General features: G+C 43.0%; 1 protein-coding gene across 1 annotated transcript in view; it reads right to left on the reverse strand.

Annotated features, from left to right (window-relative positions):
- Positions 1-1,317: 1,317 nt before the first annotated feature.
- Positions 1,318-25,156, reverse strand: part of LOC124623133 (prostaglandin reductase 1-like) — a 96,372-nt gene continuing 72,533 nt past the window's right edge. Inside the window, exons 2-3 of the mRNA XM_047148924.1 lie at positions 9,063-9,413; positions 1,318-1,770 (exon numbers count right to left, since the gene is read on the reverse strand). Of these exons, the coding sequence (XP_047004880.1) occupies positions 1,318-1,770; positions 9,063-9,413 (804 nt within the window). The remainder of the gene's footprint in view (positions 1,771-9,062; positions 9,414-25,156) is intronic.

The raw sequence follows: 25,156 nt of genomic DNA on the forward strand, positions 1-25,156 counted from the left end.
TTGAATGCCACACATTGTGATTTATCGTGTGAACTATTTGATATGCCTAGTGTATTGCCAACTACATGCCACTGGACATTTGCCATTAACGAGAATGTTATCTGTTTATTACAATGATTCATACATATTAAAATATGGAAAGCATTCCTTATCAAGTTTTCCTGAAGACAATAACTTAATTAAGGACATCTCTGAAAATGTAATCTCTTGCAATAATGAGTTAAACTTCATTGTAGCAGCGAATGGAATTAAGTCCTTCGATTCATCCAGCAATGTTAATGCATACTTGATTGTCAGTATTGTGTTTTTATTGTTTTTATTAATTTGTCTTTTGTCAACAGCATTGGTCATGTATGAAACTGTCATCCTGAGCCGGCCGGAGTGGCCGTAAGGTTCTGGGCGCTACAGTCTGGAACCGAGCGACTGCTACGGTCGCAGGTTCGAATCCTGCCTCGGGCATAGATGTGTGAGATGTCCTTAGGTTACTTAGGTTTAATTAGTTCTAAGTTCTAGGCGACTGATGACCTCAGATGTTAAGTCGCATAGTGCTCAGAGCCATTTGAACCATTTGCCATCCTGAAGGCTCATTTCTTTGCACCAAACGTTACTGTATTTGCAAATGAAATACGTGTTGCAGTGCCTTCTGATGCCGCAAATGGCGAAATAGATTCGTAACGCCCAGGGGGTCGTTTGAAGCCACCTATGGTTGCTCTTTTTCTCTGCGTAAAGTGATGTAAGGGTTTAAGGGTTGCGCGCAGGCGTACGGTACAATACACGCGCTCGCCAGCCGACCTGTTTGGAATGCTGACAATTTGCTTGGTCAGTAGATGCGCGTCCGGCCACACTGCGATGCAGATTACGCCACTGGCCACTGTCCGCAGCATACAGTATTAACTAGCGTGGCCTCGGGCACAAATATGTCTCTTTTCTTAGCTCGTCATGGAGCCTTTCAATACGACCATAATTAGGATGTCTGACACAGTGATGATGGGTACGTGTAGCATGCATGTTTTATAATCCGCCTCTGTTAATAAACTGTTTAAACTTACTTCTTACTTACAAATCCTGTCAAAATATTAGTATAATTATCATCTGGGGCAACAACACAAACTATCCACTTACAATATTTATTTTCATGTATTTATTCAATTTTTATAATGATGTGGAATGATATTGAAAAACTGAAACCACAAACATAAGTTTTGAAGAACATTCCATTGCAACCATGCACCTTTCTCTTGATGTACTGTGTACAAAATACTGAAAGAAATTGTCCTTGTCATGCTTGTGAAATTGTTTCCGATACACTACAGTTCTTCACACTTTAACAACAGCCTTCCCCAAGTTGTCACCCTGCAGCATACCGGCGAAGGCTTTGGGGGTGTTTTGAAACCCTTCTGTTACAGTCTCACGGTATTTGATTTTTCCCTCTCGGACCCACTGCGTCAGCTGGGTAATGCCCTCTTCCCAGCGGTTGTGCCACCGTGAATACAGGAACCCCTCCATGCGGAGCTGCTTGAATATGGCTGCGGGCTGGATGATGGTAGCCTTCGGGAGGTTAGATTCGTTGTATCCAGATATCGAGCCGCACACGGAGATGCGGCCCCACTCTCGCATGCTGTTGATGACTGCGCTGCTCAGCTCGCCGCCCACATTGTCGAAGTACACGTCGACGCCGTCAGATGCCGCCTGCTTCAGCGCCTCTGTGACGTCATTTGTCTTGTAGTTAAATGCGTGATGGAATCCCAACTCCTCTTTCAGCCACTTCACCTGCGGAAGAGAGTCCAGTTACGCAGCTAGAAGCGTGAGTTCTGAATTTTCGTAAATGGTTATTGAAATAGTACTAACTCATCTTGCTTTGTGGGTGACCGTTCAAAATCGTTCAAGGCGAATGTTTGGACTGTTCTTACTAATAGGTCCACAGTCAACACCTTCCCCTTTCTATCTCCATAAATAATACGTATAAAGTGTGGTAGATTTTTGTACTATATTATTATTATTATTTCCAATTGCGCTTTATTTTTCATTCTGGAATAATAAGGAGCAGTCAAATAGAAATGAGACAGATGGGAAAAAGTAGATCAACTGTTTATTATTTCAAAATCAATCAACGTAACTGTTAACACATTTACTCCACAGTGAGACAAAATCGTTGTTCCTTTCGTGGATAAGCGTTTGCGATTGCCTACAGAATCTTGGTTATACTGAGGTGTGCATCTCTCCATCTGAAGCAAATTGACAGTCAAGAATGTCTTTCTTCAGGGCTCCGAAAAGGTGGAAATCGCATGGGGAGAGATTTAGACTCTATACAGGATGTGTGAGGGTCTCCTAGCGAAACTTCTGCAGCGAAATCGAAGCAATATGTGGGCCTGACCCTTGGCAAGTTGCCAAGTTTTTTTTTTCCAATGGGCTGCAGAAGTTTCTCTGGGCAGTCCTCACACATCCTCCGTACAGTCTCAATCTCTCCCCACGCGATTTCCACATTTTTGGAGCACTGAAGAAAGACATTCGTAGCCGTTGCTTTTCTTCGGACGGAGAGGTGCACGTCTGGTTACAACCAAGATTCTGTAGGCAACCGCAAACGTGTCTCCATAAAGGCAACGACCGTCTTGTCTCACAGTGGAATAAATGTGTTAACAGTTACGTCAATTAATTTTGAAATAATAAACAGCTGACTTATTTTTTCCCCCTTCTCATTTCCATTTGACTGCTCCTTATTTCGCTGAAGGTAGTGACCATCTTTTCCCACAGTGGTCTACACGTATTGGCAGTTACTCTGATTACTTTTTAAGTTATGAAGTATGCTTGCTTTTTTCCATTGGAATCATTTTTGCTTTTTTCCATCAGAATCATTTTCATTTGACTAGCACTTATAAAAGTGATATTATTAATGTAGTAGTGTTCTCTATTTTGACTATTTTCTTTTAATAACTTCCGTATATGTTATGATGTATTCTGTTCCATAGGATCAGCATAGATCGTTGTTCCTAAAAAGCCGATATGGCGGTGACATTCGAGTAGCTGTAGTTGGCTGTACTCTCCAAGATCAAAGACATTTATAACTCTGTAACTAGATCGAGAGAAAAAGGAATTTCGGGTATGTGAAATTTCCGGCCAATAAATAGTCAATCGCTTGAAAATGATTAAAAAATGTGTTATCAATACAGTATACAGTGAGGAAACAAAACACTCTTCATCATAGCTAATTTATCAGTTAAAAAACCTCCATACTCATGTAGACGCTGAGTTTCAAGTTTGTCCTTACTTTCTTTCATGTCTTCATTGATAACAATACATGTCCAATACTATGTGCCTCAGATATTCATTACAGCTCTCAGCCACACTATTCAATTAAGTGCAGATCAGATGCTATACCATACACGCAGCTTCTACATCTGCATGTACATGTATAATCCACTGTGAATGTAGGGCCCTACATTGAGCACAATGCGTTCGTAGATCTACCATATTCTCAGTCAGTACATATACTCGTTTCATTATTTTTTGTTTCTCTTCTAATGAAATCTGGATAAATAACACCCAGCAGAATTGGTAGTGACACTGTATGTTAAGCTAACGCCATCTGGACCTTTTCATCATCATCATTAGTTGGTTCACTCATTACTGATTATCGTCACCTCATTTCGTCATTTATTTCTTAAGTAACTGAATCTTCGACCAGACGTCTCCATCCACCTCGATCTTTAACTCTTTCTAAAATAATGTAGAGAGGTAGAGTGATAATCTTCCTCACATGATCCAACCATCTCTTTGCCGCTCTTTCTCGTAGTCTTTTGCTTACGATTTTGCCTTACTAGACGATCCTCCCTAAACTGCCTGCTTCTATTCTCAAAATGTGCCCAAAGACCTAGAAATATTTTTGAATGAGATGGGAAGATAAATTTCTTATGACTCTAAGTTCTTCTATAATGGAAGCATTGGTTCTTCTTTCTGTCCATGACACGTATAACGTCTTCCGCGACCGGATATCGAAGGTATCAGTTCGAGTATTGCCACTAGCTTTCACGGCCCACGTCTCACGACTGTACAAGAATGATTCCACCAGACGCATCATCATTGTTTTGGATATTGCCCGGTTCTGCCAGACCTTAGTGAGTTTAACCGTCGGGACCAGGAAATCCGGTTCCTCACTTAAATTCTTTATCACACTGTCCTGTGTCATTTGTCAGAGACCGTAAACAGATATAGTCATTCAGTACATTCAGATCTGTTAAGCAACGTGCTAGTTGCATTTGATCTATATCTTGGTGTATTATAACTATTAGTTTGGGCTTTTTTGTGGTTATCTAGAGACCTAAATTTAAACAAGCAGTCTTCACTCTGGAGAACAGATCAATAAGTTCCTCCCCACTTCCAACAATAAGAGCACTATCATCTGCAAAGAGTAGATATTACATTTTCCTGCGCTCAGCATCGCTGCACATTACCGTCGTGACCACAGCAAGCTGTCTGTATGTGAATGGGGAAGAGGAGGAAACTGCGAACACAGACCATTTAAATGGTAGTGCAGTCGCAATGTATACGACTTGCTTTTATATTTCACGTTTCCCAACAACAAAGATCACGAACGAAACAATTTTTTGTGCTTTGCAATTATTTTTGACGCGCTGAAAATATAATATAATTTTTGTGCGGTACAAATTCTCGGCGTAAGGGCAGACACCGACAGATTCACAGATTTTCGCACTCAGGTTGCTGTAAATCATGATTCGCTTAGTTTCATAATAGAAAAAATGTGTTTCACACAATTATGCCGGTCGAAATATTGTAGTACTTTTCCAACCTCATTATGGAGACTTGGAAATTCTACGAGAGGAAAGCAATGTAGACGTCCTAGACAGTTTTAACGCAAAAATATTTCTCATTAGAACGGGAACTACCTTTCAGGTCAGTCAGTTACAGTTAATTGCACATGCACAGGGGCACTTTCAACTGAGACGGCAAACGTCCTCGAGAACACCTGTAAGACAGACAGACTGTCGTAGGACACTATCCTTGTAGTTCTTTCATGGGCACAATGAATTCTTCAAACCTCGCGTTTTCCTTAACAGCAGCGAGCTTAGGGAATTGGACTGTGTTTGTCTGAATGTGTCCCTTGTATAATCCGATCTTCTTTTTGAATGCATTCCCATAAAATCAGAAAAAAGATGTTTCTCCCTTGCAATGTCTTATTGTGGGCAGTGTGCAGTCAAGTCCACTTAAAATACTAGGTCTCCAGTCCTTTCTGGATGATCTACTTTTCAAGCCTCCTCTCCAAACCCCCCCGTCCTCCTCTTTTTCATAAATTCAGCAATAGCGTATTGACTTAATCGACGTACTTTGTAGTGATATATAAAGTCTCCATACCTTCGATCAGTTCCATCGAAAACTGCTACAACTGAGAGTGGAATAATGTGAGCGACTTCACCAATTTTACTACTCGTACCATTCATTTCTACCAGTGTGGAATGCCTGTACATGTAGCACAAAAAGATTCTTGATCTGCAGAACAGTGAATTCCGTCTGTCGATTGTTGTAATTTTTCGCTCTTTCATTGTTCGCTAATTCTTTAAATTGTTTCTGCATGGTATTGTAATATACAAGAAACTGATATAGGCATGCGTATTCAAATAGGGAGATATGTAAACAGGCAGAATACGGCGCTGCGGTCGCCAATGCCTACATACGGCAGAAGTGTATGGTGCAGCTTTTAGATCGGTTACTGCTGCTACAATGGTAGGTTATCAAGATTTGAGACTGGTGTTATAGTCGCCGCACGAGCGATGGGACACGGCCTCTCTGAGGCAGCGATGAAGAGGGAATATTCCCTTACGATCATTTCAAAAGTCTATCGTGGATATCAGGAATTCAGTAAAACATCAAATCTCCGACATATTTGCGGCCGGAAAAAGGTCCTGCAAGAACGGGACCAACGACGACTGTACAGAATCGTTCGACGTGACAGAAGTGCAATCCTTCCCCAAACTGCTGCAGGTTTCAGTACTAGGCCATCAACAAGTGTTAGCGTGCGAATCATTCAAAGGAACATCATCAATATGGGCTTTCGGAGCCGAAGGCCCACTCGTGTACCTTTGATAACTGCGTGACACGGCGCTTTACGCCTCGCCTGGGCCTGTCAATACCGGCATTGGACTGTCGATGACTGGAAACATGTTACCTGGTCGGACGAATCTCGTTTCTAACTGTATCGAGCGGATGGACGTGTACGGGTATGGAGACAACCTCATGAATCCATGGACGCTGCATTTCAGCAGGGGACTCTTCAAGCTGCTGGAGGTTCTGTAATGGTGGGGGTGGTTGCAGCTGGAGTGATATGGGACTACTGATACGTCTATACACAACACTGACAGGTTACACGTACGTAAGCATCCTGTCTGATCACCTGCATCCATTTATTCCCCTTGTGCATTCTGACAGACTTGGGCAATTCCAGCAGGACAATGCGATACACCACGTGTCCAACAGAGTGACTCCAGGAACACTCTTCTGAGTTTAAACATTTCCGCTGGCCACCAAACTCCCCACACGTGAACATTAATGAGCATTTCTGGCATGCCTTGAAACATGCTGTTCAGAAGAGGTCTCCACCCCCTCGTACTCTTACGGATTTATGGACAGCCCTGCAGGATTAATAGTGTCAGTTCCCTCCACCACTACCTCACACATTAATCGAGTCCATGCCACGTCGTTTAGCGGCACTTCTGCGTGGTTGCGGGCGCCCTACATGATATTAGTCAGGTGTACCAGTTTCTTTGGCCCATTCAGTTTAGTTTCACAGCAAATTTGCTGTACCCATCACTTATGCAAATGCATAAGACATATTGGGAATAATAATCCCTATCTTCTGTCATCCCCATTCCTTTTTAGAGGCTTGTGACGATGGATTGCTAGACTGCTTATTTTGTGCTAACAGCCACTGGACCTGTGAACGTCTGTCATACCACAAACAAATAGCGGACGGTAGACAGCGCTGACACCATGATTCTGACCAGCTGTAAAGAGTCGTGCCTACCAGCTTATGACACACTGCAATACTACACTACAGGCCATTAAAATTGCTACACCACGAAGATGACGTGCTACAGACGCGAAATTTAACCGACAGGAAGAAGATGCTGTGATATGCAAATGATTAGCTTTTCAGAGCATTCACACAAGGTTGGCGCCGGTGGCGACACCTACAACGTGATGACATGAGGAAAGTTTCCAACCGATTTCTCATATACAAACAGCAGTTGGCCGGTGTTGCCTGGTGAAACTTTGTTGTGATGCCTCGTGTAAGGAGGAGAAATGCGTACCATCACGTTTCCGACTTTGATAAAGGTCGGATTGTAGCCTATCGCGATTACGGTTTATCGTATCGCGACATTGCTGCTCGCATTGGTCGAGATCCAATGACTGTTAGCAGAATATGGAATCGGTGGGTTCAGGAGGGTAATACGGAACGCCGTGCTGGATCCAAACGGCCTCATATCACTAGCAGTAGACATGACAGGCATGTTATCCACATGGCTGTAACGGATCGTGCAGCCACGTCTCGATTCCTGAGTCAACAGATGGGGACGTTTGCAAGACAACAACCATCTGCACCAACAGTTCGACGACGTTTGCAGCAGCATGGACTATCAGCTCGGAGACCGTCACTGCGGTTACCCTTGACGCTGCATGACAGACAGGACCGCCTGCGACGGTGTACTCAATGACGAACCTGGGTGCACGAATGGCAAAACGTCATTTTTTCGGATGAATCGAGGTTCTATTTACATCATCATGATTGTCGCATCCGTGTTTGGCGACATCGCGGTGAACGCACATTGGAAGCGTGTATTCGTCATCGCCATACTGGCGTATCACCCGGCGTGATGGTATTGGGTGCCACTGGTTACACGTCTCGGTCACCTCTTGTTCGCATTGACGGCACTTTGAACAGTGGACGTTACATTTCAGATGTGTTACGACCCATGGCTCTACCCCTCATTCGATCCCTGCGAAACCCTACGTTTCAGCAGGATAATGCACGACCGCATGTTTCTGGATACAGAAAATGTTCGACTGCTGCCCTGACCAGCACATTCTCCAGATCTCTCACCAATTGAAAATGTCTGGTCAATGGTGGCCGAGCAACTGGCTCGTCACAATACGCCAGTCACTACTCTCGATGAACTGTGGTATCGTGTTGAAGTTGCATGGGCAGCTGTACCTGTACACGCCATCGAAGCTCCTTTTGACTCAATGCCCAGGCGTATCAACGACGTTATTGCGGCCAGAGGTGGTTGTTCTGGGTACTGATTTCTCAGGATCTATGCACACAAATTGCGGGAAACTGTAATCACATGTCAGTTCTAGTATAGTATATTTGTCCAATGAATACCCGTTTATCATCTGCATTTCTTCTTGGTGTAGCAATTTTAATGGCCAGTGGTGTAAATGAAATGTCGTGCTGTACCGGGTACTTCCAGAAAGGAATGATCAAATGCAAGAAGGACCGGACCAAGCCTTGGCCTGCAAAGCAGCCAGCACGAAGTGTGGCAGGCTGCGGCCGGCCCTGGTATAGAACCTTGACTGACTCCATTTGTCACGTCTAAGCATTTAGTGTATTCACCATCCACCTTTATGGTTGCAGTATGACTGCTACGAAGATCTTTCAATAATGATACTAGGTACTTCGAATCCCCAAAATCATTGAGCACATGCCTCTACTCGTCCCACATGACACAATCAAAGGTCTTTTTTATAATCTAGGAAAAAATTTAAGCAGGGCACAAAATTCACGACATTTTCCAGTTACCTGCCTCAAATTCAGGCTTGTCTCTCGAGTAGTTTTACTTGTGACAGGACGTGCTTGTTCTGCAGAAATCTGAGACTGCAGGAAGAACAGATGCAGTCCAGTTTTAGGCATTCGCCAGTCTGCTTGGTGGCATTCTCGATTCAACTAAACAGAATATCAGGTACCATGTCTGAATTCATGTAAATGTACTCCTCCTCGAAGTTACGTTCTTTGCAATACAGTGTAGCGAAACCAAAATGGGATAGTGTCTTACCTTAGCGTCTGATCCCGCGAAGCCAATTACTTTGCACCCCTTGAGGCGCGCTATCTGCCCAACTATGGACCCCACAGCACCTGCTGCCCCACTGACTACGGCGACCTCTCCCTTCTTTGGCTTGCAGACCTCAAGCAGTCCAAAGTAGGCCGTGATTCCAGGCATGCCCAGCACCTCCAGAGAGAGGGAGAGGGGCAGCTCCCCCAGGTCTGGCACCAGCATGGCCGGAGACATGAAGTAGGGCGCGTCCAGCCCCACATCGGCCACGGTGCGGTCGCGCCACCCCCAGTAGCCGACCACGTACTGCCCCACGGGGAAGCCCGCCGCACGGCTCTCCACGATGCGGGCCACCTGTGGGCAGAGGATAATATTCTGTTACCTGCATATCACTGCATAACAACGAATAAACACCTCACCACAAACATCTACATCTACACAGATACTCCACAAGCCACTGTACAGTACGTGGTGGAGTGTACGTTGTACCACTACAAATCGTTTCATTTCCTGTGCCACTCGCATATAGAGGGAAGGAATAACGGTTCTCTACATGCTACCGTATGAGCCCTAATTTCTTGTATCTGATCATTATGGTCCCTACGTGAAGTGTGTGCTGGCGGCAGGAGGATCGTTCTGCAGTCAGCATCAAATGACAGTTCTCTAAATTTTCTCAATAGTGCTCTTCAAAAAGAACGTCTCCTTCCCACCAAGGATTCCCATTTGATTTCCCCAAGCATCTGCGTAACATTTACCTGTTGTTCGAACATACTGGTAACAAATATAGCACCTCGCCTCTGAATTGCTTCAATGTCCTCGTTCTATCTGACCTGATGTGGATCCCAAATACTCGAGCGCTATTCAAGAACAGGTTGCACCAGCATACTGTTTGCGACCTCCTTTACAGATGAGCCATACTTTCCTAGAATTCACCCAATGAACCAGAGGCTATTATTCGCCTTCCTTACCAAGTCCTCACAGCTCGTTCCATTTCATATCGCTCTGCAACGGTACACTCAGATATTTAAACGAGGTGACTGTGTCAAGCAGGATTTATGCTGCATCTGAACATTACGGGTTAGGATTTTCTATTCATTCGCATTAACTTACGTTTTCTCACATTTAGAGCTAGCTACCATTCATCACACCAACTAGAAATCTTGCCTAAGTTAGCTTGTAACGTCCTACAGTCACTCAGTTTCGACACCATACGGTACACCACAGCAATCGTCAGTAAACAACACCAGATTGCTGCCCACTGCGTCCGCCAAATCATTTATGTATACTGAGAACAATAGCGGTCTTATCACACGTCCCTGGGGCACTGCTAACGGTATGATGAAAACTCGCTGTCTGTTACTTAAGAAACCTCCGAGCCACTCACGCATCTATGAATTATATGCTCGTATCTGTGTTAATAGCCTGCACAGGGACGCCATGTCAAATGCTTTCCGGAAATCTAAAAATACGGAATCTGTCTTTTGGCGTTCATCCGTAGTTCGCAGTATATTACGTGAGAAAAGGACAAGCGATGCTTCTAAAACTATGCTGATTCGTGGGCATTATCTTGTCGGCCTCAAGAAAATGTGTTATATTCGAGATGAGAATATACTCAACAATTCTGCAGCAAACGGCAGTTAGGGATATTGGTCTCTAATTTTGCGGATCCGTTCTTTTACCTTCTTATGTGCAGTAGTCACCTGCGCTTTTTTCCAGTCTCTTGGCGAGAGATCGCAATAAATGCAAGCTAGGTAGGGGGCCAGTGCCTTAGAGTACTCGCTGTAAATCCGAATTGTGATTCCATCCGGACCTGGTGACTTATTTACTTTCAAATCTTTCAGCTGTTCCCCAACACGCCACAGATACGTATTACTGTGTCGTCCACGCAGGCATCTGTCCAGTGCTCAAATGACGCTACGTTTGTGCGATTCGGCTGCGTGATCGATTTCTCGAATGCGAAATTTGAAGCTTCGGCTTTCGTTTTGCTATCTTTAACTGCCACAGAAAAAACTGGTCAACAAGGGAATAAATGAAAGCCTTAGATATGCTTCGCGATTTTACATGGAGCCAGAAATTTGTCAGGTTCTCTGCCAGACCTTTTGCAAAGGTATGACACTGGCAGTTGTTGCATGCTTCGCGCATTATCTTTTCACAGACGCACGAATCTCTACTAACCTTTGCTTGTCGTTATTTGTGCGCTCTCTGACTTAATGATATAATAACATTTATTTCTCTCTCTCCTTTGTTTATTTGTAACATACCTATCCTTTATTGTTCTTAGGTGCTAATTTGTATATCTGGAATAGTCACACCACTAGCAGAAGATATATTGTGATGCTCTTCTGTTAGAGATTCACGGCCTTAAATAATATCGCTGCAATAGATAGACTTTCATTAGCACAGATATTGGACTGTCCAGGCCTAGAATAACCTTAAACGTTAAAACTTATGCCTACTTCAGGCTAAAGGATAGCCAACACTTAAGGATCATGTTTCGACGAAAATCGAGAAAAATATAACTTGTACAAATTATTGCGCTTGTCTTACTTCCCAAAAGCATAGTTTCTTTATTTTTCACTTCTCATGACGCGTTTTAGTGTCAGCATCATCAGATCTTACTTCGATAGATATTATCTTCTTACTTTGTGAACATTCCTTCATATGACTTCACTTACATCATGAAGAAATGTTTATAAAATGACAAGATACCTTGTATCGAATAAGATCTGAAACACATCATGAGAAGTGAAAAATAAAGAAAATGTATATTTTGGTGACCAAAACAAGTGTCATATGAAACTATAATATTCCAGAAGAGACCTTTGCGCAACTCCGGTTTTGCTCTGCACGGTCATTGTCGAGGCTACGCTGATCGTTAAGAGCTTAGTGACTGGCGTAACGTGTGACACATTCTGGCGGCAAGGGACAGCGCTTGAGGTTACCGAACTAAAATCGTTAATATTTCACAATGTTGCGTCACCGCCATTCTCCTATATAACACATTGCGAATTTAAAAAAAAAATATTCCGTATTTTGAGAGGTGGCAGTAGCGACCAAAACACAAAAAAAGTCCAGTAAACATAGGCTCTAAACACATACCTTAGGTGCTCTAAGTATTTGTTAATCGTCGCTGCTGTGAAAGACTTCTCTTGTACTGCAAGGTCTTTGCTATTAAGAAAGACATAGCACAGTCTAATACATACGCACCGTCACCACACACTCTGGTGCGAAAATCGTTATCGTTTGACGGTTGTAGCAGCGCTAGCGCTCAGTCGGTGAGAAAGCAGTCACATGCGTCGTAAGCATAATGTTTGGTTGTAATTATTTTCTACTTAATTAACGAAAAGAACATATTTTTGTGTACCAAGAGACATGAATTATCATGAAATACATGTATAAACAGCCAATAACACTGCTTTATTGACATAAGCTATAGCTTACTCATGAAGAAATACTTTCGAATATGAGTATACTTGGAGCTTACCCCACTTTAAGCGAGAGAAATTAAACACGTATTTCATGCAAGAGAAGCATCTATTTCTATTGATGTTTGTTATTATCATACGCGCTCTCCTTGATACTTAAAATTTTTCGTGGAGTCTAATGATTCGTCCATTTTTACACTTCGGTCGACTTCCTAATACACGAGTATTTTTGTAAATGTTATTACTTTTGCTTCAAAAGCGAATGTGCTGAAGATTCTTGCCGTTCGTGGCTCAGATTTATCAAGTATGGAATTGATTTCTTCATTCTTGGGAAACAGTGTTATTGCTTTTGACGATTTATTATCATACCTGTCAAGCTTTCTCTTAAGCTACAGTCCGTGGTGGCTTATTTGGTGCGTTAAATAATGTAGGTATTACATTCTATACAGGTGACCCAGGTTCCATATTCACTGATTTGGAGGAGAATGTAGGGAGCAAAACTCCGCTTTGTTTGGTATACTTATGACGTCTAGAGTTTATTATCAATTTTTTTGTTATAACAGGAGAACGACATTATTCAGTAAATATCCGAACGTTACAAGAAAATCGTAAGTAAACTGTCCTGTAATATACCGTTTCATACCTCCAAGTATCCTTAGGAAATTTTCCTATCACAATTAAAGTTCGATAACTGTTTTCGATTGCTATCTGCAGCCGTCTTCAGATCGTTCAAAATATGAAAAGGCGGTGAATAAGCATTGGAAAGCATCGTCAGCTGTAGCCATGCAACGACATACATTCGGAAGTACCAAAACAATACTTGTACATAGTTGAAAACGTCACCGTGAGCAAGGCAGGTTGTAGGGACGGTAATTTCGCAAGTTGACCGTCATATAGAAAATTGTCCAGTTGCGTGAGTAGTAGTTGGGTCAAAAAGCTCATTACTTGCAGTAGTATATAACGGGTATTATCGTGAGAGCAACATATCCGGCGGTTCCAAAAACGATCAACCGTTCCGTAGCCTGGCTTACACAAGACTGATCCTTTGTGGCGTATAACGTAGTCATCTTTATAAAATATGTACAGATTGAAGGATAATATGAGAACGCTGCACAGTACAAGTCTTACAAGGCAAGTTCTCTCGTGATTCTTGAACAGAGTATTCGCTATTACAGTGTGAAATGTACTGCAAAACTCAGTTAGTCTTTCTCCTCTCCCGTTCCTTCTGCCAAGCCCATAACACCACGTAAGTCTTTCTTCTATTCTTTCCCCTACAACGGCGTTCCAATCACTCACGATTATTAGAATTTCATCTCCCTTTACGTAGTGAATTACCCGTTCATATCTTCATGTACTTCTTTATTTGTTGCTGTTGGTATGCTGGCGAATTTGATAAGAACAACCGTATCGCGTAACTGCCCACAGCAGCTAACTCTCTGTCCTAGTTTCCTGTTCACAACGAATCCTACTCCCGTTATACAATTCTCTGCTACTGTTGATATTACCATATATTCGTCTAACCAGATATCTCCATCGTCTTCCCATTTCACTTCCCTGACCCCCCACTATATCCTGATTTAGCCTCTGCATTTTCCTTTTCACATTTTCTAGGTTTCCTGTAACGTTCAGACTTCTGGCATTCCATGCTCCGACTCGCACAGTGTTATCCCGTTGTTGGATATTCCATGTGTCCTCATGGTCACCTCCACCTTGGCAGTCCCCTCCCGGAGATCGGAATGGGGGACTGGACCGAAATCATTTGCCGACGAAGAGACCATCATGACACTTTATCAGCTTGATCATACCTTATTTGCTTTTAATGAAGAGGTTTTCATTGCCTTCTGCATCCTCATTGCTGATTCTTCCGCCCTTTTGGGACAGTTTCCAACGGCAAGGGCAAGAGGGTGCCTGAAACCTCTGTCCGCTCCTCCGCCTTCTTTATTGGCTATGAACAGTCAATGAAAATTGTAGAAAGGTAGGAAACTAAGGAGGTGGAATCTGGATAAGTTAAAAGAAACAGAGATTATTGACAGCTTCAGATGGAGCATTAGCCAACGTTTGACTGAACCAGGGAAAGGAAATACAGTGGAAGCCGAATGTGTACCAAATGAAAAATTAAACAGTGAAGGCAACAGAATAACTGATATGTAAAGAGACAAGACTTAGTAGAAATCCTGCGAAAACACAGGAGATTCCGAATTTAATTTACGAAAGAAGAAAATAATAAACTGTAGCAATTAACGCAGGCGAAAAGGAATGTAGACGTCTAAAAATGAGACATGCAGAATGTGCTAAATGGTTAAGCAGTAAAGACTAGAGAAGAAATGCAAAGCTGCAGAATTATAAACAAATAGAGCAAAGATAGATAGCAGCTATAGGAGGAATTAAGATACCTTTGTAGAAAATGGATACAGCTGTATGAATGTTACATAGCAAGCTAGTGGTAGGCAGAGAAAGCGAAGCTGAAAAATGGAAGGAGAGCGTAGAGGAGTTCTACGAGAGAAATTAACTTGGAAACAATATTACAGAAAGGGAAGAGGAAGTAGATGGATCTGAGATAGGAGATATTATACTGGGAGAAAACTTTGACAGAACACTGAAACGTGTAAGTCCAAACAAGGCTCCTGGAGTAGACATTTGCTCTGAATTATTGGGATCCGTGGGAGACGCAGCCGTTACGAAACTATTCCATCTTGTGTACGACATATATGAGACTGGCGAAATACCCTCAGGCTTTAGGAGGAATGTGACACTTCCAATTCCATATGAAGCACACGCTGACAGGTGTAAATATTATCGAACTATCAGTGTTGAAGGTCAGAGTTGCAGAATACTGACCGAATTACACGGAAGTGATGAAAGTCGTGGGACAGGAATATGTAGATATACAGATGGTGGTAATGTGGCGTACTCCAGGTATAAAAGGACAGTGCGTTGGCGGAGCTGTCATTTGTAGTTAGGTGATCCCTGTGAGAAGATTTGCGACCTGATTATGGACGGACGACGCGAATTAACAGACTTTAAAACGCGAAATGGCAGTTGGAGCTAGACGCTTGGAACATTCCATTTCGGAAACCGTTCAGGAATTCAGTATTCCGAAACCCACAGCGTCAAGAGCCTGCCGAGAATACCAAATTTCAGGCATTATATCTCAACGAAGACAACGCGTTGGCCCACTGCCTGCACTTAACGACCGAGAACAGCGACTTTTGCATAGAGTCGTCAGTGCTAATAGACAAGCAACACTGCGTGCAATAACCGAAAAACATATCCGTAAGGACAGTGGGGTGTAATTTGGGGTTAATGGGCTATGGCAGCAGACATCCGAGACGAGTGTCTTTTCTAACGGTGCGACATCGCCTGCGACATCGCCTGCGGCATCTCTCCTGGACTCATGACCATAATGGTGTGCGGTGTGTTTACGTGATCACTGACTGGGAATGGTTATGTTCGGCTACTTGGAGACCATTTGTAGTCATCCGTGGACTTCATGTCCCCAAACAACGACGAAATTTTTGTAGATGACACTGCACCCGGTCACAGAATCACAACTGTTTACAATTGGTTTGAAGAACATCATGGCCAATTCGAGCCTATGGTTTGACCGCCCAGATCACACAACGTGAATCCCACGGATATTAACCGGACATAGTCCATAGGTCAATTCGTGCACAAAATCTTGGAGTGGCAACACTTTGGCAATTACAGACGGCTACAGAGGCAGTGTTCCTCATTGTTTCTGCAAGGGGCTTTCAACGACTTTTTGAGTGGATGCCAGGTCCAGCTTCTGCACTACTCCAGGCAAAAGGAGGTGTGGCACAACATTAGGAGGTATACCATGACTCTTGTCATCTCAGTCTATTTACAGAAGATTGGGATACGTTGTAGAAGCCATCCTCGGGGAAGGTCAGTTCTTCTTGTGCCACGGAAAAATGGAAATGAGCATACGGCATCATTGGCCAGGAGCCCCCATCTGGAGAAGTTCGGCCGCCAAGTTCAAGTCTTATTTCAGTCGACGCCACACTGGGCGACTTGCGGGTCAGTAATGAGGATCAAATGATGATGAGGACAACACAACACCAAGTCCACGAATGGAGAAAATCCTCAACCAGGCCCAGACTCGAACCTGGGCTCACTGCATGGGAGGCAAGCACATAACCACCCAGCTAAGCAGGCGGACTGTTCCTGGGAAATTTTGGACCATGCGAGGCAACACTGCCCTTAAAACTGCCCTCGCAAGTGGCAAGGTAACTAACATTGATGTGGATGCGGACAGGACATCCGACCTCACGAAAGACGGCGCCATCGGCACACGGGACGAGCTAGTAGACGTGTTTTGATCCCTCAGCACTGTCTAGCGGCCGCTGTCAGCTTTATCTGGCTCGCAGACCACACACTTTCTGTGCGAAAATGGATGCGATTAAAATAACTGCGTAAACTCCGTTAGCAACTGGCAAACAAGAGTCTATAAAACCGCCAAGGAAATTCTGGGTTCGTAGGTGGCTTGAACGGCAAATTTCTGAAAGAGGATTACTACATAACGCTGTACAGCGATCGGAGATACACACAGTAGAAGTTATTTATTAACTCAATTGAATTTTCAGCCCATTTTAGTTTTTATGTTGAATACAGTGAAGGCACAGTGTCTAATGTCAGTTTATATGCCAGTGTCACTTGGATTTCCGCTCCTCCCATATACCATAAAGCCCTCAACCCCTATAACGCCACACACTACAATTCGCCTTTTGTATCGTCATTCCGTTCCCCACATGGATCCTCTATGACCTCATCCCCTTCCCACATCTCCTTCTTTTCCTCGAACATATTCGCACCCCGTACATCGTTTGCTGACTCGATCCCCCACCCCCTGGTATCTTCTATCCTCTCTACCCCCAGCCTGTTACCGCGCCTTTGCCGTTGTGTCCCGCCCTCTCTCCATCTCCACACCCTCCACCTCCTTTCCCAGCGCCTACTCCTACTGCATGACGAGCTTCACACTGACCTCCACCCCTCCTACCAAAGCCCCACCTTCCCCCCTCCTACTCCTCAATGCTCCCTCTCCCCTCCTCTTCCCTTCCCTTTACCTCCAACTGTCTCCACTTATTATGTTTTTATATCCCCCTTTTGCCGAATTTTTTTCTGTATAGTTTCCTATTTTTATTTCATTGTAACGTCACTCGGCCGAAGAACGGCGGATTGTGCCCATATGGGGCAGGAGAATGAAACCACAATAAAGAAAAAAGAAATTTCAGTTTGCGCATATATAATACCCATATTTTTTGTGCTGCGCTGACCACTAAACACCCTGAAGTAACAAATTTCATCTCATAGGTTTCAAGATGACGATTCGTTACGTAATTTCATCAAAATATGAGAAGAGATTCTTTGAGAAGCTGCTCACTATCGTAAAAAGATATTTATCGGTGAAATACAAAAATGAGCCTGTCATAAGCCCAGATATTTTACAGAAAGTTTCTTAGCAGTAAAAACTTCCAGAGTGAAACTTGTGTTTACTTTCAGACACAGACCGGCAGTCACGTTCAGATTTCTGTTCACCAGGGAATCATCCCAGTCGTTGGCCTTTCCAATAATAACTGCAGAAAATAGATCATTTATACGAAATAACATCGCTTTTGAGATAATTTATCTATCAAACGAAAGAAAAAGACCTAAAGACGTAGAACCTTTAAGGAAACATAAGGCGAAAAGATATTTTGGTAGGAGGTGGTGGACAACTAGATCCTGCAACATCACCCATCATCACTCTGAGCGCACGATGCTATCAACTATGCTACAGCCCCGACTTAGCAAGCGTATACGATACACACTATCTAAACACTGTATCTATAAATGTCATTATTTGAAACTTAATATGTAAATCATACCAAAAATACTCGATTTTGATAAATCATCATTCTGTCGTAGCATTGAAATGGTATACGTTTGTAGTCATTTTATTTTAACAAATTGTAACCAAAACGACGCATTTTCGAGGAATCCTCAATTCGCTGAGGCTTTGAAACAGCTTATATTCATACAACGTAGTCTACGAGAAAGAAAACTGACCACATACCATGTTTACCGCCATACAGTATGGCACCTCCAATGCTGTGCTTGTAACATAAAACTAGGTCGCACCTCACTGGCCACATTCTCCTCCACCGTTCAAAAATCCGACATCCCACATACGTTATTTCACGCTACGCAGTGTAGTGGGACGTAGAATTCCATACTGTGACGTCACCAGCTCCTCGGCCGCATGCATTTTCACATCCCGTGGGACGATGGCTTAAGATTTATCTTAGAAGATAGCTTAAAGAAACGCTAACCTACGTTTATATTATTTGCAGTTTTACAGAAGTCTTCTGACAGTGTTGACTTGAATACATTCTTTTAAGTTCTAAAGGTAGCAGGAATGAAATACAGGGAACTAAAGATCATATACAGCTTTTACAGAAACCAGATTGTGGTTATTTGAGCCTAAGGACATGAAAGGGAAGCAATGGTTGAAAGGGAGTGGGGCAGGGTTGTAGCGTATCTCCGGTGTTATTCAATTTGTTCATTGCGCAAGCAGCACAGGAAGCCTAGGAGAATTTTGAAATGGGAATTAAAATTCAGGAAGAAGAAATCTAAACTTTGAACTTTGGCGATGACATTGTAATTCTGTCAATGATAGCAAAGGACTTCGTGGAGGAGCTGAAAGGAGTGGATAGTGTCTTGAAAAGAGATTACAAGATGAGCATCAACATTAGTGAAACAAGAGAAATGGAATGCATTTGGACTAAATCAGGAGGATGTGAGGGAATTGGGTTGGGAAATGAGACACTGAAAGTAGTTCTTTATTGTTGATATTTGGGCGCAAAGGAACTGCCGATGGTTGAAGTAGAGGGAATATGAAATACCAACTGGCTACAGCAAGGAAAGCATTTCTAAAAGAAGAGGAATTTGTTAACATCAAACATAAATGTTAGTTTTCGGAAGTTCTTTCGTAAGGTACTTGTCTCGAGTGAAACCTTGGAGAGAAGCGGAACGTGGACACTAAGCACTTCAAACTACTTTTGAAATGTAGTGCTAAAGAAGAATGCTCGAAAAGAGATAGTTGCACCAATCGATGTAAGTTGCAACTGTTATTCGAAGGTGGAGAGCTTTGCACAGGATAGACTAGAGACGAGAGCTGCATGAAGCCAGTCTTCGGATTGAAGACCACAACAACTACTTATGTTACAGTCGATTCTGCATAGCGATTTATGCCCAGTTTCACTGCTAAACATAAACATTTGTAAACTCAGCAAGATTTACGAAAAGAGTATACTGTCGTGCAGTGACTTCAAATTAAATAATTTGGTTGTGCATGTGTTGGGAAGTAAATTTTGCTTTTATTAATTTGCACTAATTTTCTTTAAAGAATGATGAATATTCGAGCAGTTAGTGCGACGTTTTCCAAGTTAGAAGACTGTTATGGAATTTGCACAACAGACTATACTCAGCCGGAGTGGCCGAACGGTTCTAGGCGCTACAGTCTGGAACCGCGCGACCGTTCGGGACCAAGTTCGAATCCTGCCTCGGGCATTGGTGTGTGTGATGTACTTAGGTCAGTTACGTTTAAGTAGTTCTAAGCTCTAAGGGACTTATGACCTGAGAAGTTAAGCCCCATAGTGCTCAGAGCCATTTGAACCAAGACTATACTCTTTACGTGAATTACGATAGGAACAGATGCTCGATACGAAATATCATTGACATCGGGAGATTGTGGAATAAAACACTAGTCACACTCTTGTCTGACAGTTCTGCATATTGTCCATAGCTCCTTGTTTTTACATAACTGTCACCGTTTAATTTTTAATACGAACACTGTTTGCGAAAATTACATAAAACAATTTGATATCTTCCCATAAATCGAGAAGGTTGGACAATGTTCAAAACAAAACGAAATGTGTTACTGTCACTTCGGACTCTCATTTCGAAATTTGGAAATTTGTGGTAAGTGCTACAGGACCAAACTACTGAGATCATCCGTTCCTCAGCTTACACACTACTTGATCTAGCTTAAACTAAATTACGCTAAGGAAAACACACACACCCATGCCCGAGGGAGTAATCGAACCTCAAACAGGGGAGCTACGCGAACCGTGACAAAGTGCCTCAGGCCGCGCGGTTATCCCGCGCGGCACTCTCATTTGAATAATGCTCATCCTCATCGTACTTTCCTATAGAAGCTGTGTTTGATTGCTTTTGCGGCATCGTTGTAGTCGATGGAGCTGGAAATAATATGAGGGTCACTCCAAAAGAAATGCACACTATTTTTTTTATAATCCATCTTTTATTCTACATGTTTGAAAGTTTTACAGTGTGCAGATACATCCTTAGGAACAATATTTTCATTTCTCCACATAATTACCACCCCTCTCAACTGCCTTAAGCCATCTTGGACCAGCGCCATTATACCCGCACGGTAAAATTCTGGACCACCCTGTTGGAGCCACTGTTTGGCAGCGTGCACAAGGGAGTCATCATCTTGAAACCTTGTTCCACGAAGAGAGTCTTTCAGTTTCCCAAAGAGATGATGGTCACATGGAGCCAGGTCAGGATTGTAAGGCGGGTGTTTCAGTGTTGTCCATCCAAGTTTTGTGATCGCTTCCATGGTTTTGTGACTGACATGGGGCCGTGCATTGTCGTGCAACAGCAAAACATCCTGCTTTCGCCGATGTGGTCGAATACGACTCAGTCGAACTTGAAGTTTCTTCAGTATCGTCACATATTCACCAGAATTTATGGTGGTTCCATTTGGCGTGATGTTGGTTGGTTTTGGGGAAGGAGACCAGACAGCGTGGTCATCGGTCTCATCGGATTAGGGAAGGATGGGGAAGGAAGTCGGCCGTGCCCTTTCAGAGGAACCATCCCGGCATTTGCCTGGAGTGATTTAGGGAAATCACGGAAAACCTAAATCAGGATGGCCGGACGCGGGATTGAACCGTCGTCCTCCCGAATGCGAGTCCAGTGTTGGCGTGATGTCCACAAGCAAGAGTCCTTCGGAATCGAAAAACGCCGTAGCCATAACTTTTCCAGCAGGTGTGGTTTTGAATTTTTTTTCTTGGGTAAATTTGCATGATGCCACTCCATTGATTGCCTCTTGTCTCTGGTGAAAAATGATGGAGCCATGTTTCATCACCTGCACACCGCACCCATGGTCTCCGAGCTGATAGTCCATGCTGCTGCAAACGTCGGCGAACTGTTCGTGCATATGGTTGTTGTCTTGCAAATGTCCCCATCTGTTGACTCAGGGATCGAGACGTGGCTGCACGATCCGTTACAGCCATGCGGATAAGATGCCTGTCATCTCGACTGCTAGTGGTACGAGGCCGTTGGGATCCAGCAAGGCGTTCCATATTACCGTCCTGAACCCACTGATTCAATATTCTGCTAACAGTCATTGGATCTCGATCAACGCGAGCAGCTATGTCGCGATACGATAATCCGCAATCGCGATAGGCTACAATCCGACCTTTATCAAAGTCGTAAACGTGATGGTACGCATTTCTCCTCCTTACACGAGGCATCACTACAACGTTTCACGAGGCAACGCCGGACAACTGCTGTTTGTGTATGAGAAATCGGTTGGAAACTTACCTCATGTCAGCACGTTGTAGGTGCCGCCAACGGCGCCAACCTTGTGTAAATGCTCTGAAAAGCTAATCATTTGCATATCACAGCATCTTCTTCCTGTCGGTTAAATTTCGCGTCTTAGCAAGTCATCTTCGTGGTGTAGCAATTCTAATGGCCAGTAGCGTATTATTATTATTATTGTTATTACTACTGAAACATCCCGGCAGATTAAAACTGTGTGCCAGATTGGGTTAACCTAAGCGTTCAAATGTTCAAATGTTTGTGTCTATTCCTAAGAGACTAAACTACTGAGATCATCGGTCCCTAGACTTACACACTACTTAAACTAACTTATGCCAAGAACAACACACACACCCATGCCCGAGGGAGGACTCGAACCTCCTGCGGGAGGGGCCGCGCAGTCCGTTACATGCGCCTCAAACCGCGCGGTCACTCCGAGCGGCGAACCTAAGTGTCTTGCCGGCGAATGCGCTTCACACTGAGACATCCAGGCACGACTCACGACCCACGTCCATAGCTTTACATCTACCAGAATATGCTACTAAAGTTTTCTTTATGATTTTCATGCTGGAATATGAAAGTAGAATTAGTGTGACCCATAGTTTTATATTTATAACTATTGTTTTTAATAATGTCTGGATGTACTCTGAGGTATCTGGTATCTATTGTTATTGACACGGTGTTCCGATGGCCCAACAGCTAAACTTTTTTAAAATTATTTTCATACTGGAATATGAAAGTAGAATTAGTTGTGCCCCACAGCTTCATGTTCATAACTATTATCTGTTAACTATATCTGGATGTATTTTGATGTATCTGTTACCTAGTGTCATTGAGACTGTGTTCGAATAGCTCAAAAGCTAAATAAATGTGTATGTTATTAAAACGTGTTTTTTAGAATATCGTAAGTTTAGCTTGCAAAACATTCTGTTTACAATATTCTTCCGGGTATTTTCCAGCTTTATCAAGCTTTTATATCGAAGACTGGCAGTGTATAAATTGCCTCGAAAACAACAATCAATAGGGAAAACTGATAAAATAGTAATTACTACCTTATTTGTTAGTTTTTAAAGTGATCCGTACACCTTATTCCACCATCTTTCGGGCGTATTCGGAATAGTGTTAATTCACGTCTGATATCGTGGCTGATAACCGTAGCTGATAGCCATGACTGATAGCCATCTTCAAGGTAAGTCGCTGGCAGAATATAATCCACTTGACTTAACACGTGGAGTAGGATCACGATGACGACTGAGATGACTATGCTAACAACAAGAGTGTCAAGTCATAGATAAAACTTCATGAGTCTCACAAAGGGATCGCGCCTCTTCGTCATCACCGTTTTCATTTAAATTTGTGGTACATGCAGGGCTCGGCCAAAAATGGAAGTGACAGATGTGGGTGCTACAGATGGCCAAACGCTTAGAAAAGAGTAGCATTTTTGGCGCGGATCGGGTGAGACACGAGCTGTTTATGTTATCGTACTTTCTCCGCAGCAGTTGGCGCAGCGGAAAAGAGTACTGAACAGTCAGCCGAGGGCCGTGGGATCGTTTCTCTGTGTAGGAACTTATTTTTATTTTTAGTTTTTATGATCCTTACACTGCAAATAAACTTAAACAATCACTCACTCACACACTCGAGAGCCCGTAACCGCAGCAACGTATTTTCGCCATCTGTCCCTGTCTTGGGCTATTTCCTTCCATTCCGCTTCAGTACCTAGGCTCCTCAAATCAGCCTTCACATTGTCCTCCCATCTACGCCTCGGTCTCCCCACAGGACGTTTTCCCTGTAAGTGCCCTACCAGTACTCTGCTCGCTGCCCTGCCCTCATCCATTCGAGGTACGTGACCCGCCCATCGCAGCCTACGTGATTTAATAATACTGATTATGTCAGGGCTTGAATAGAGTTCGTAAACCTCTTAGTTACGCAGTTTTCGTCACTCCCCGCTAATGTCATCCCTTTTTGCTCCGAAAATTTTCCTCAAAATATTGTTTTCAAATACCCGAAACGGCTTTTCATTTTGCACAGTGAGAGACCAAGTCTCACACCCATACAACATAACTGGTAGAATAATAGTTTTGTATATTCTAATCTTTAACTTCCTAGACAGTATCCGTGATGAAAGTAATCTATTCAGTGAGAAGTAGCACGCATTTCCCGCCCGTAATCTCTTCTTCAGTTCGGATTCAATCTCATTTCTCGAAGCCACGCCTAGATACTTAAATGTGTTTACTTTTTCAAACTGCATGTCTCCCACTCTTAACATTTCCTGATCTACTGCTGTTGGCATTCTAGTAGTAGCCAGGTATTTAGTTTTGTCTTCACTTATCCTTAGATCTACACCTTCACTAGCCTTGATTAACGCATTCGCATTTGCTGTAACAAATTCTTTCCTATCGCTAATGATGTTTAGATCATCTGGATACCCTAATATCTTAATATTTCCATTTAACTCCACACCCTCTGAATTATCTGCTGCCATTCGTACAATATATTCTAGGACTAAATTAAAAAGTAGCGAAGACAGGGCATCTCCTTGCTTAAGTCCGTTCTTTATTACAAATTCTTCTGACTCCAATTTCCCCACGCGTACTCTACCTTATGTGTTTTTCAAACTCGCTTCTATAAGTCTAACATACTTCTTTGGTATTCCAGGTTCCAGAAGAATTCTGTACAATTTTGATTGCAATACTGAATCATATGCTTTTGTAAAATCTATGAAAAGATTATGAACTGGTTTATTGTATTCCCATTTCTTTTCCAAAAATTTGACGCGGGGTGAATATTTGGTCTATAGTTGATCTGTTCCTCCGAAAGCCAGCTTGGTAATCCCCCACAATTTCATCTGCATGTGGTGTAAGCCTGCTTAGCAGAAAATTCGAGAAAATTTTGGAAGATAATAGTAATAGCGAAATCCCTCTATAATTACTACAATCCGTTTTGTCGCCCTTCTTAAAAATTGGGATCAGAATCGACTCCTGCCACTCTTCAGGTATCATCTCTGAGTTCCATACTTTAGTTATCACTTTGTGAACTACTTCCACCAAT

The sequence above is a fragment of the Schistocerca americana genome, chromosome 7 (assembly GCF_021461395.2).
Source record: "Schistocerca americana isolate TAMUIC-IGC-003095 chromosome 7, iqSchAmer2.1, whole genome shotgun sequence".
Classification (NCBI taxonomy): domain Eukaryota; kingdom Metazoa; phylum Arthropoda; class Insecta; order Orthoptera; family Acrididae; genus Schistocerca; species Schistocerca americana.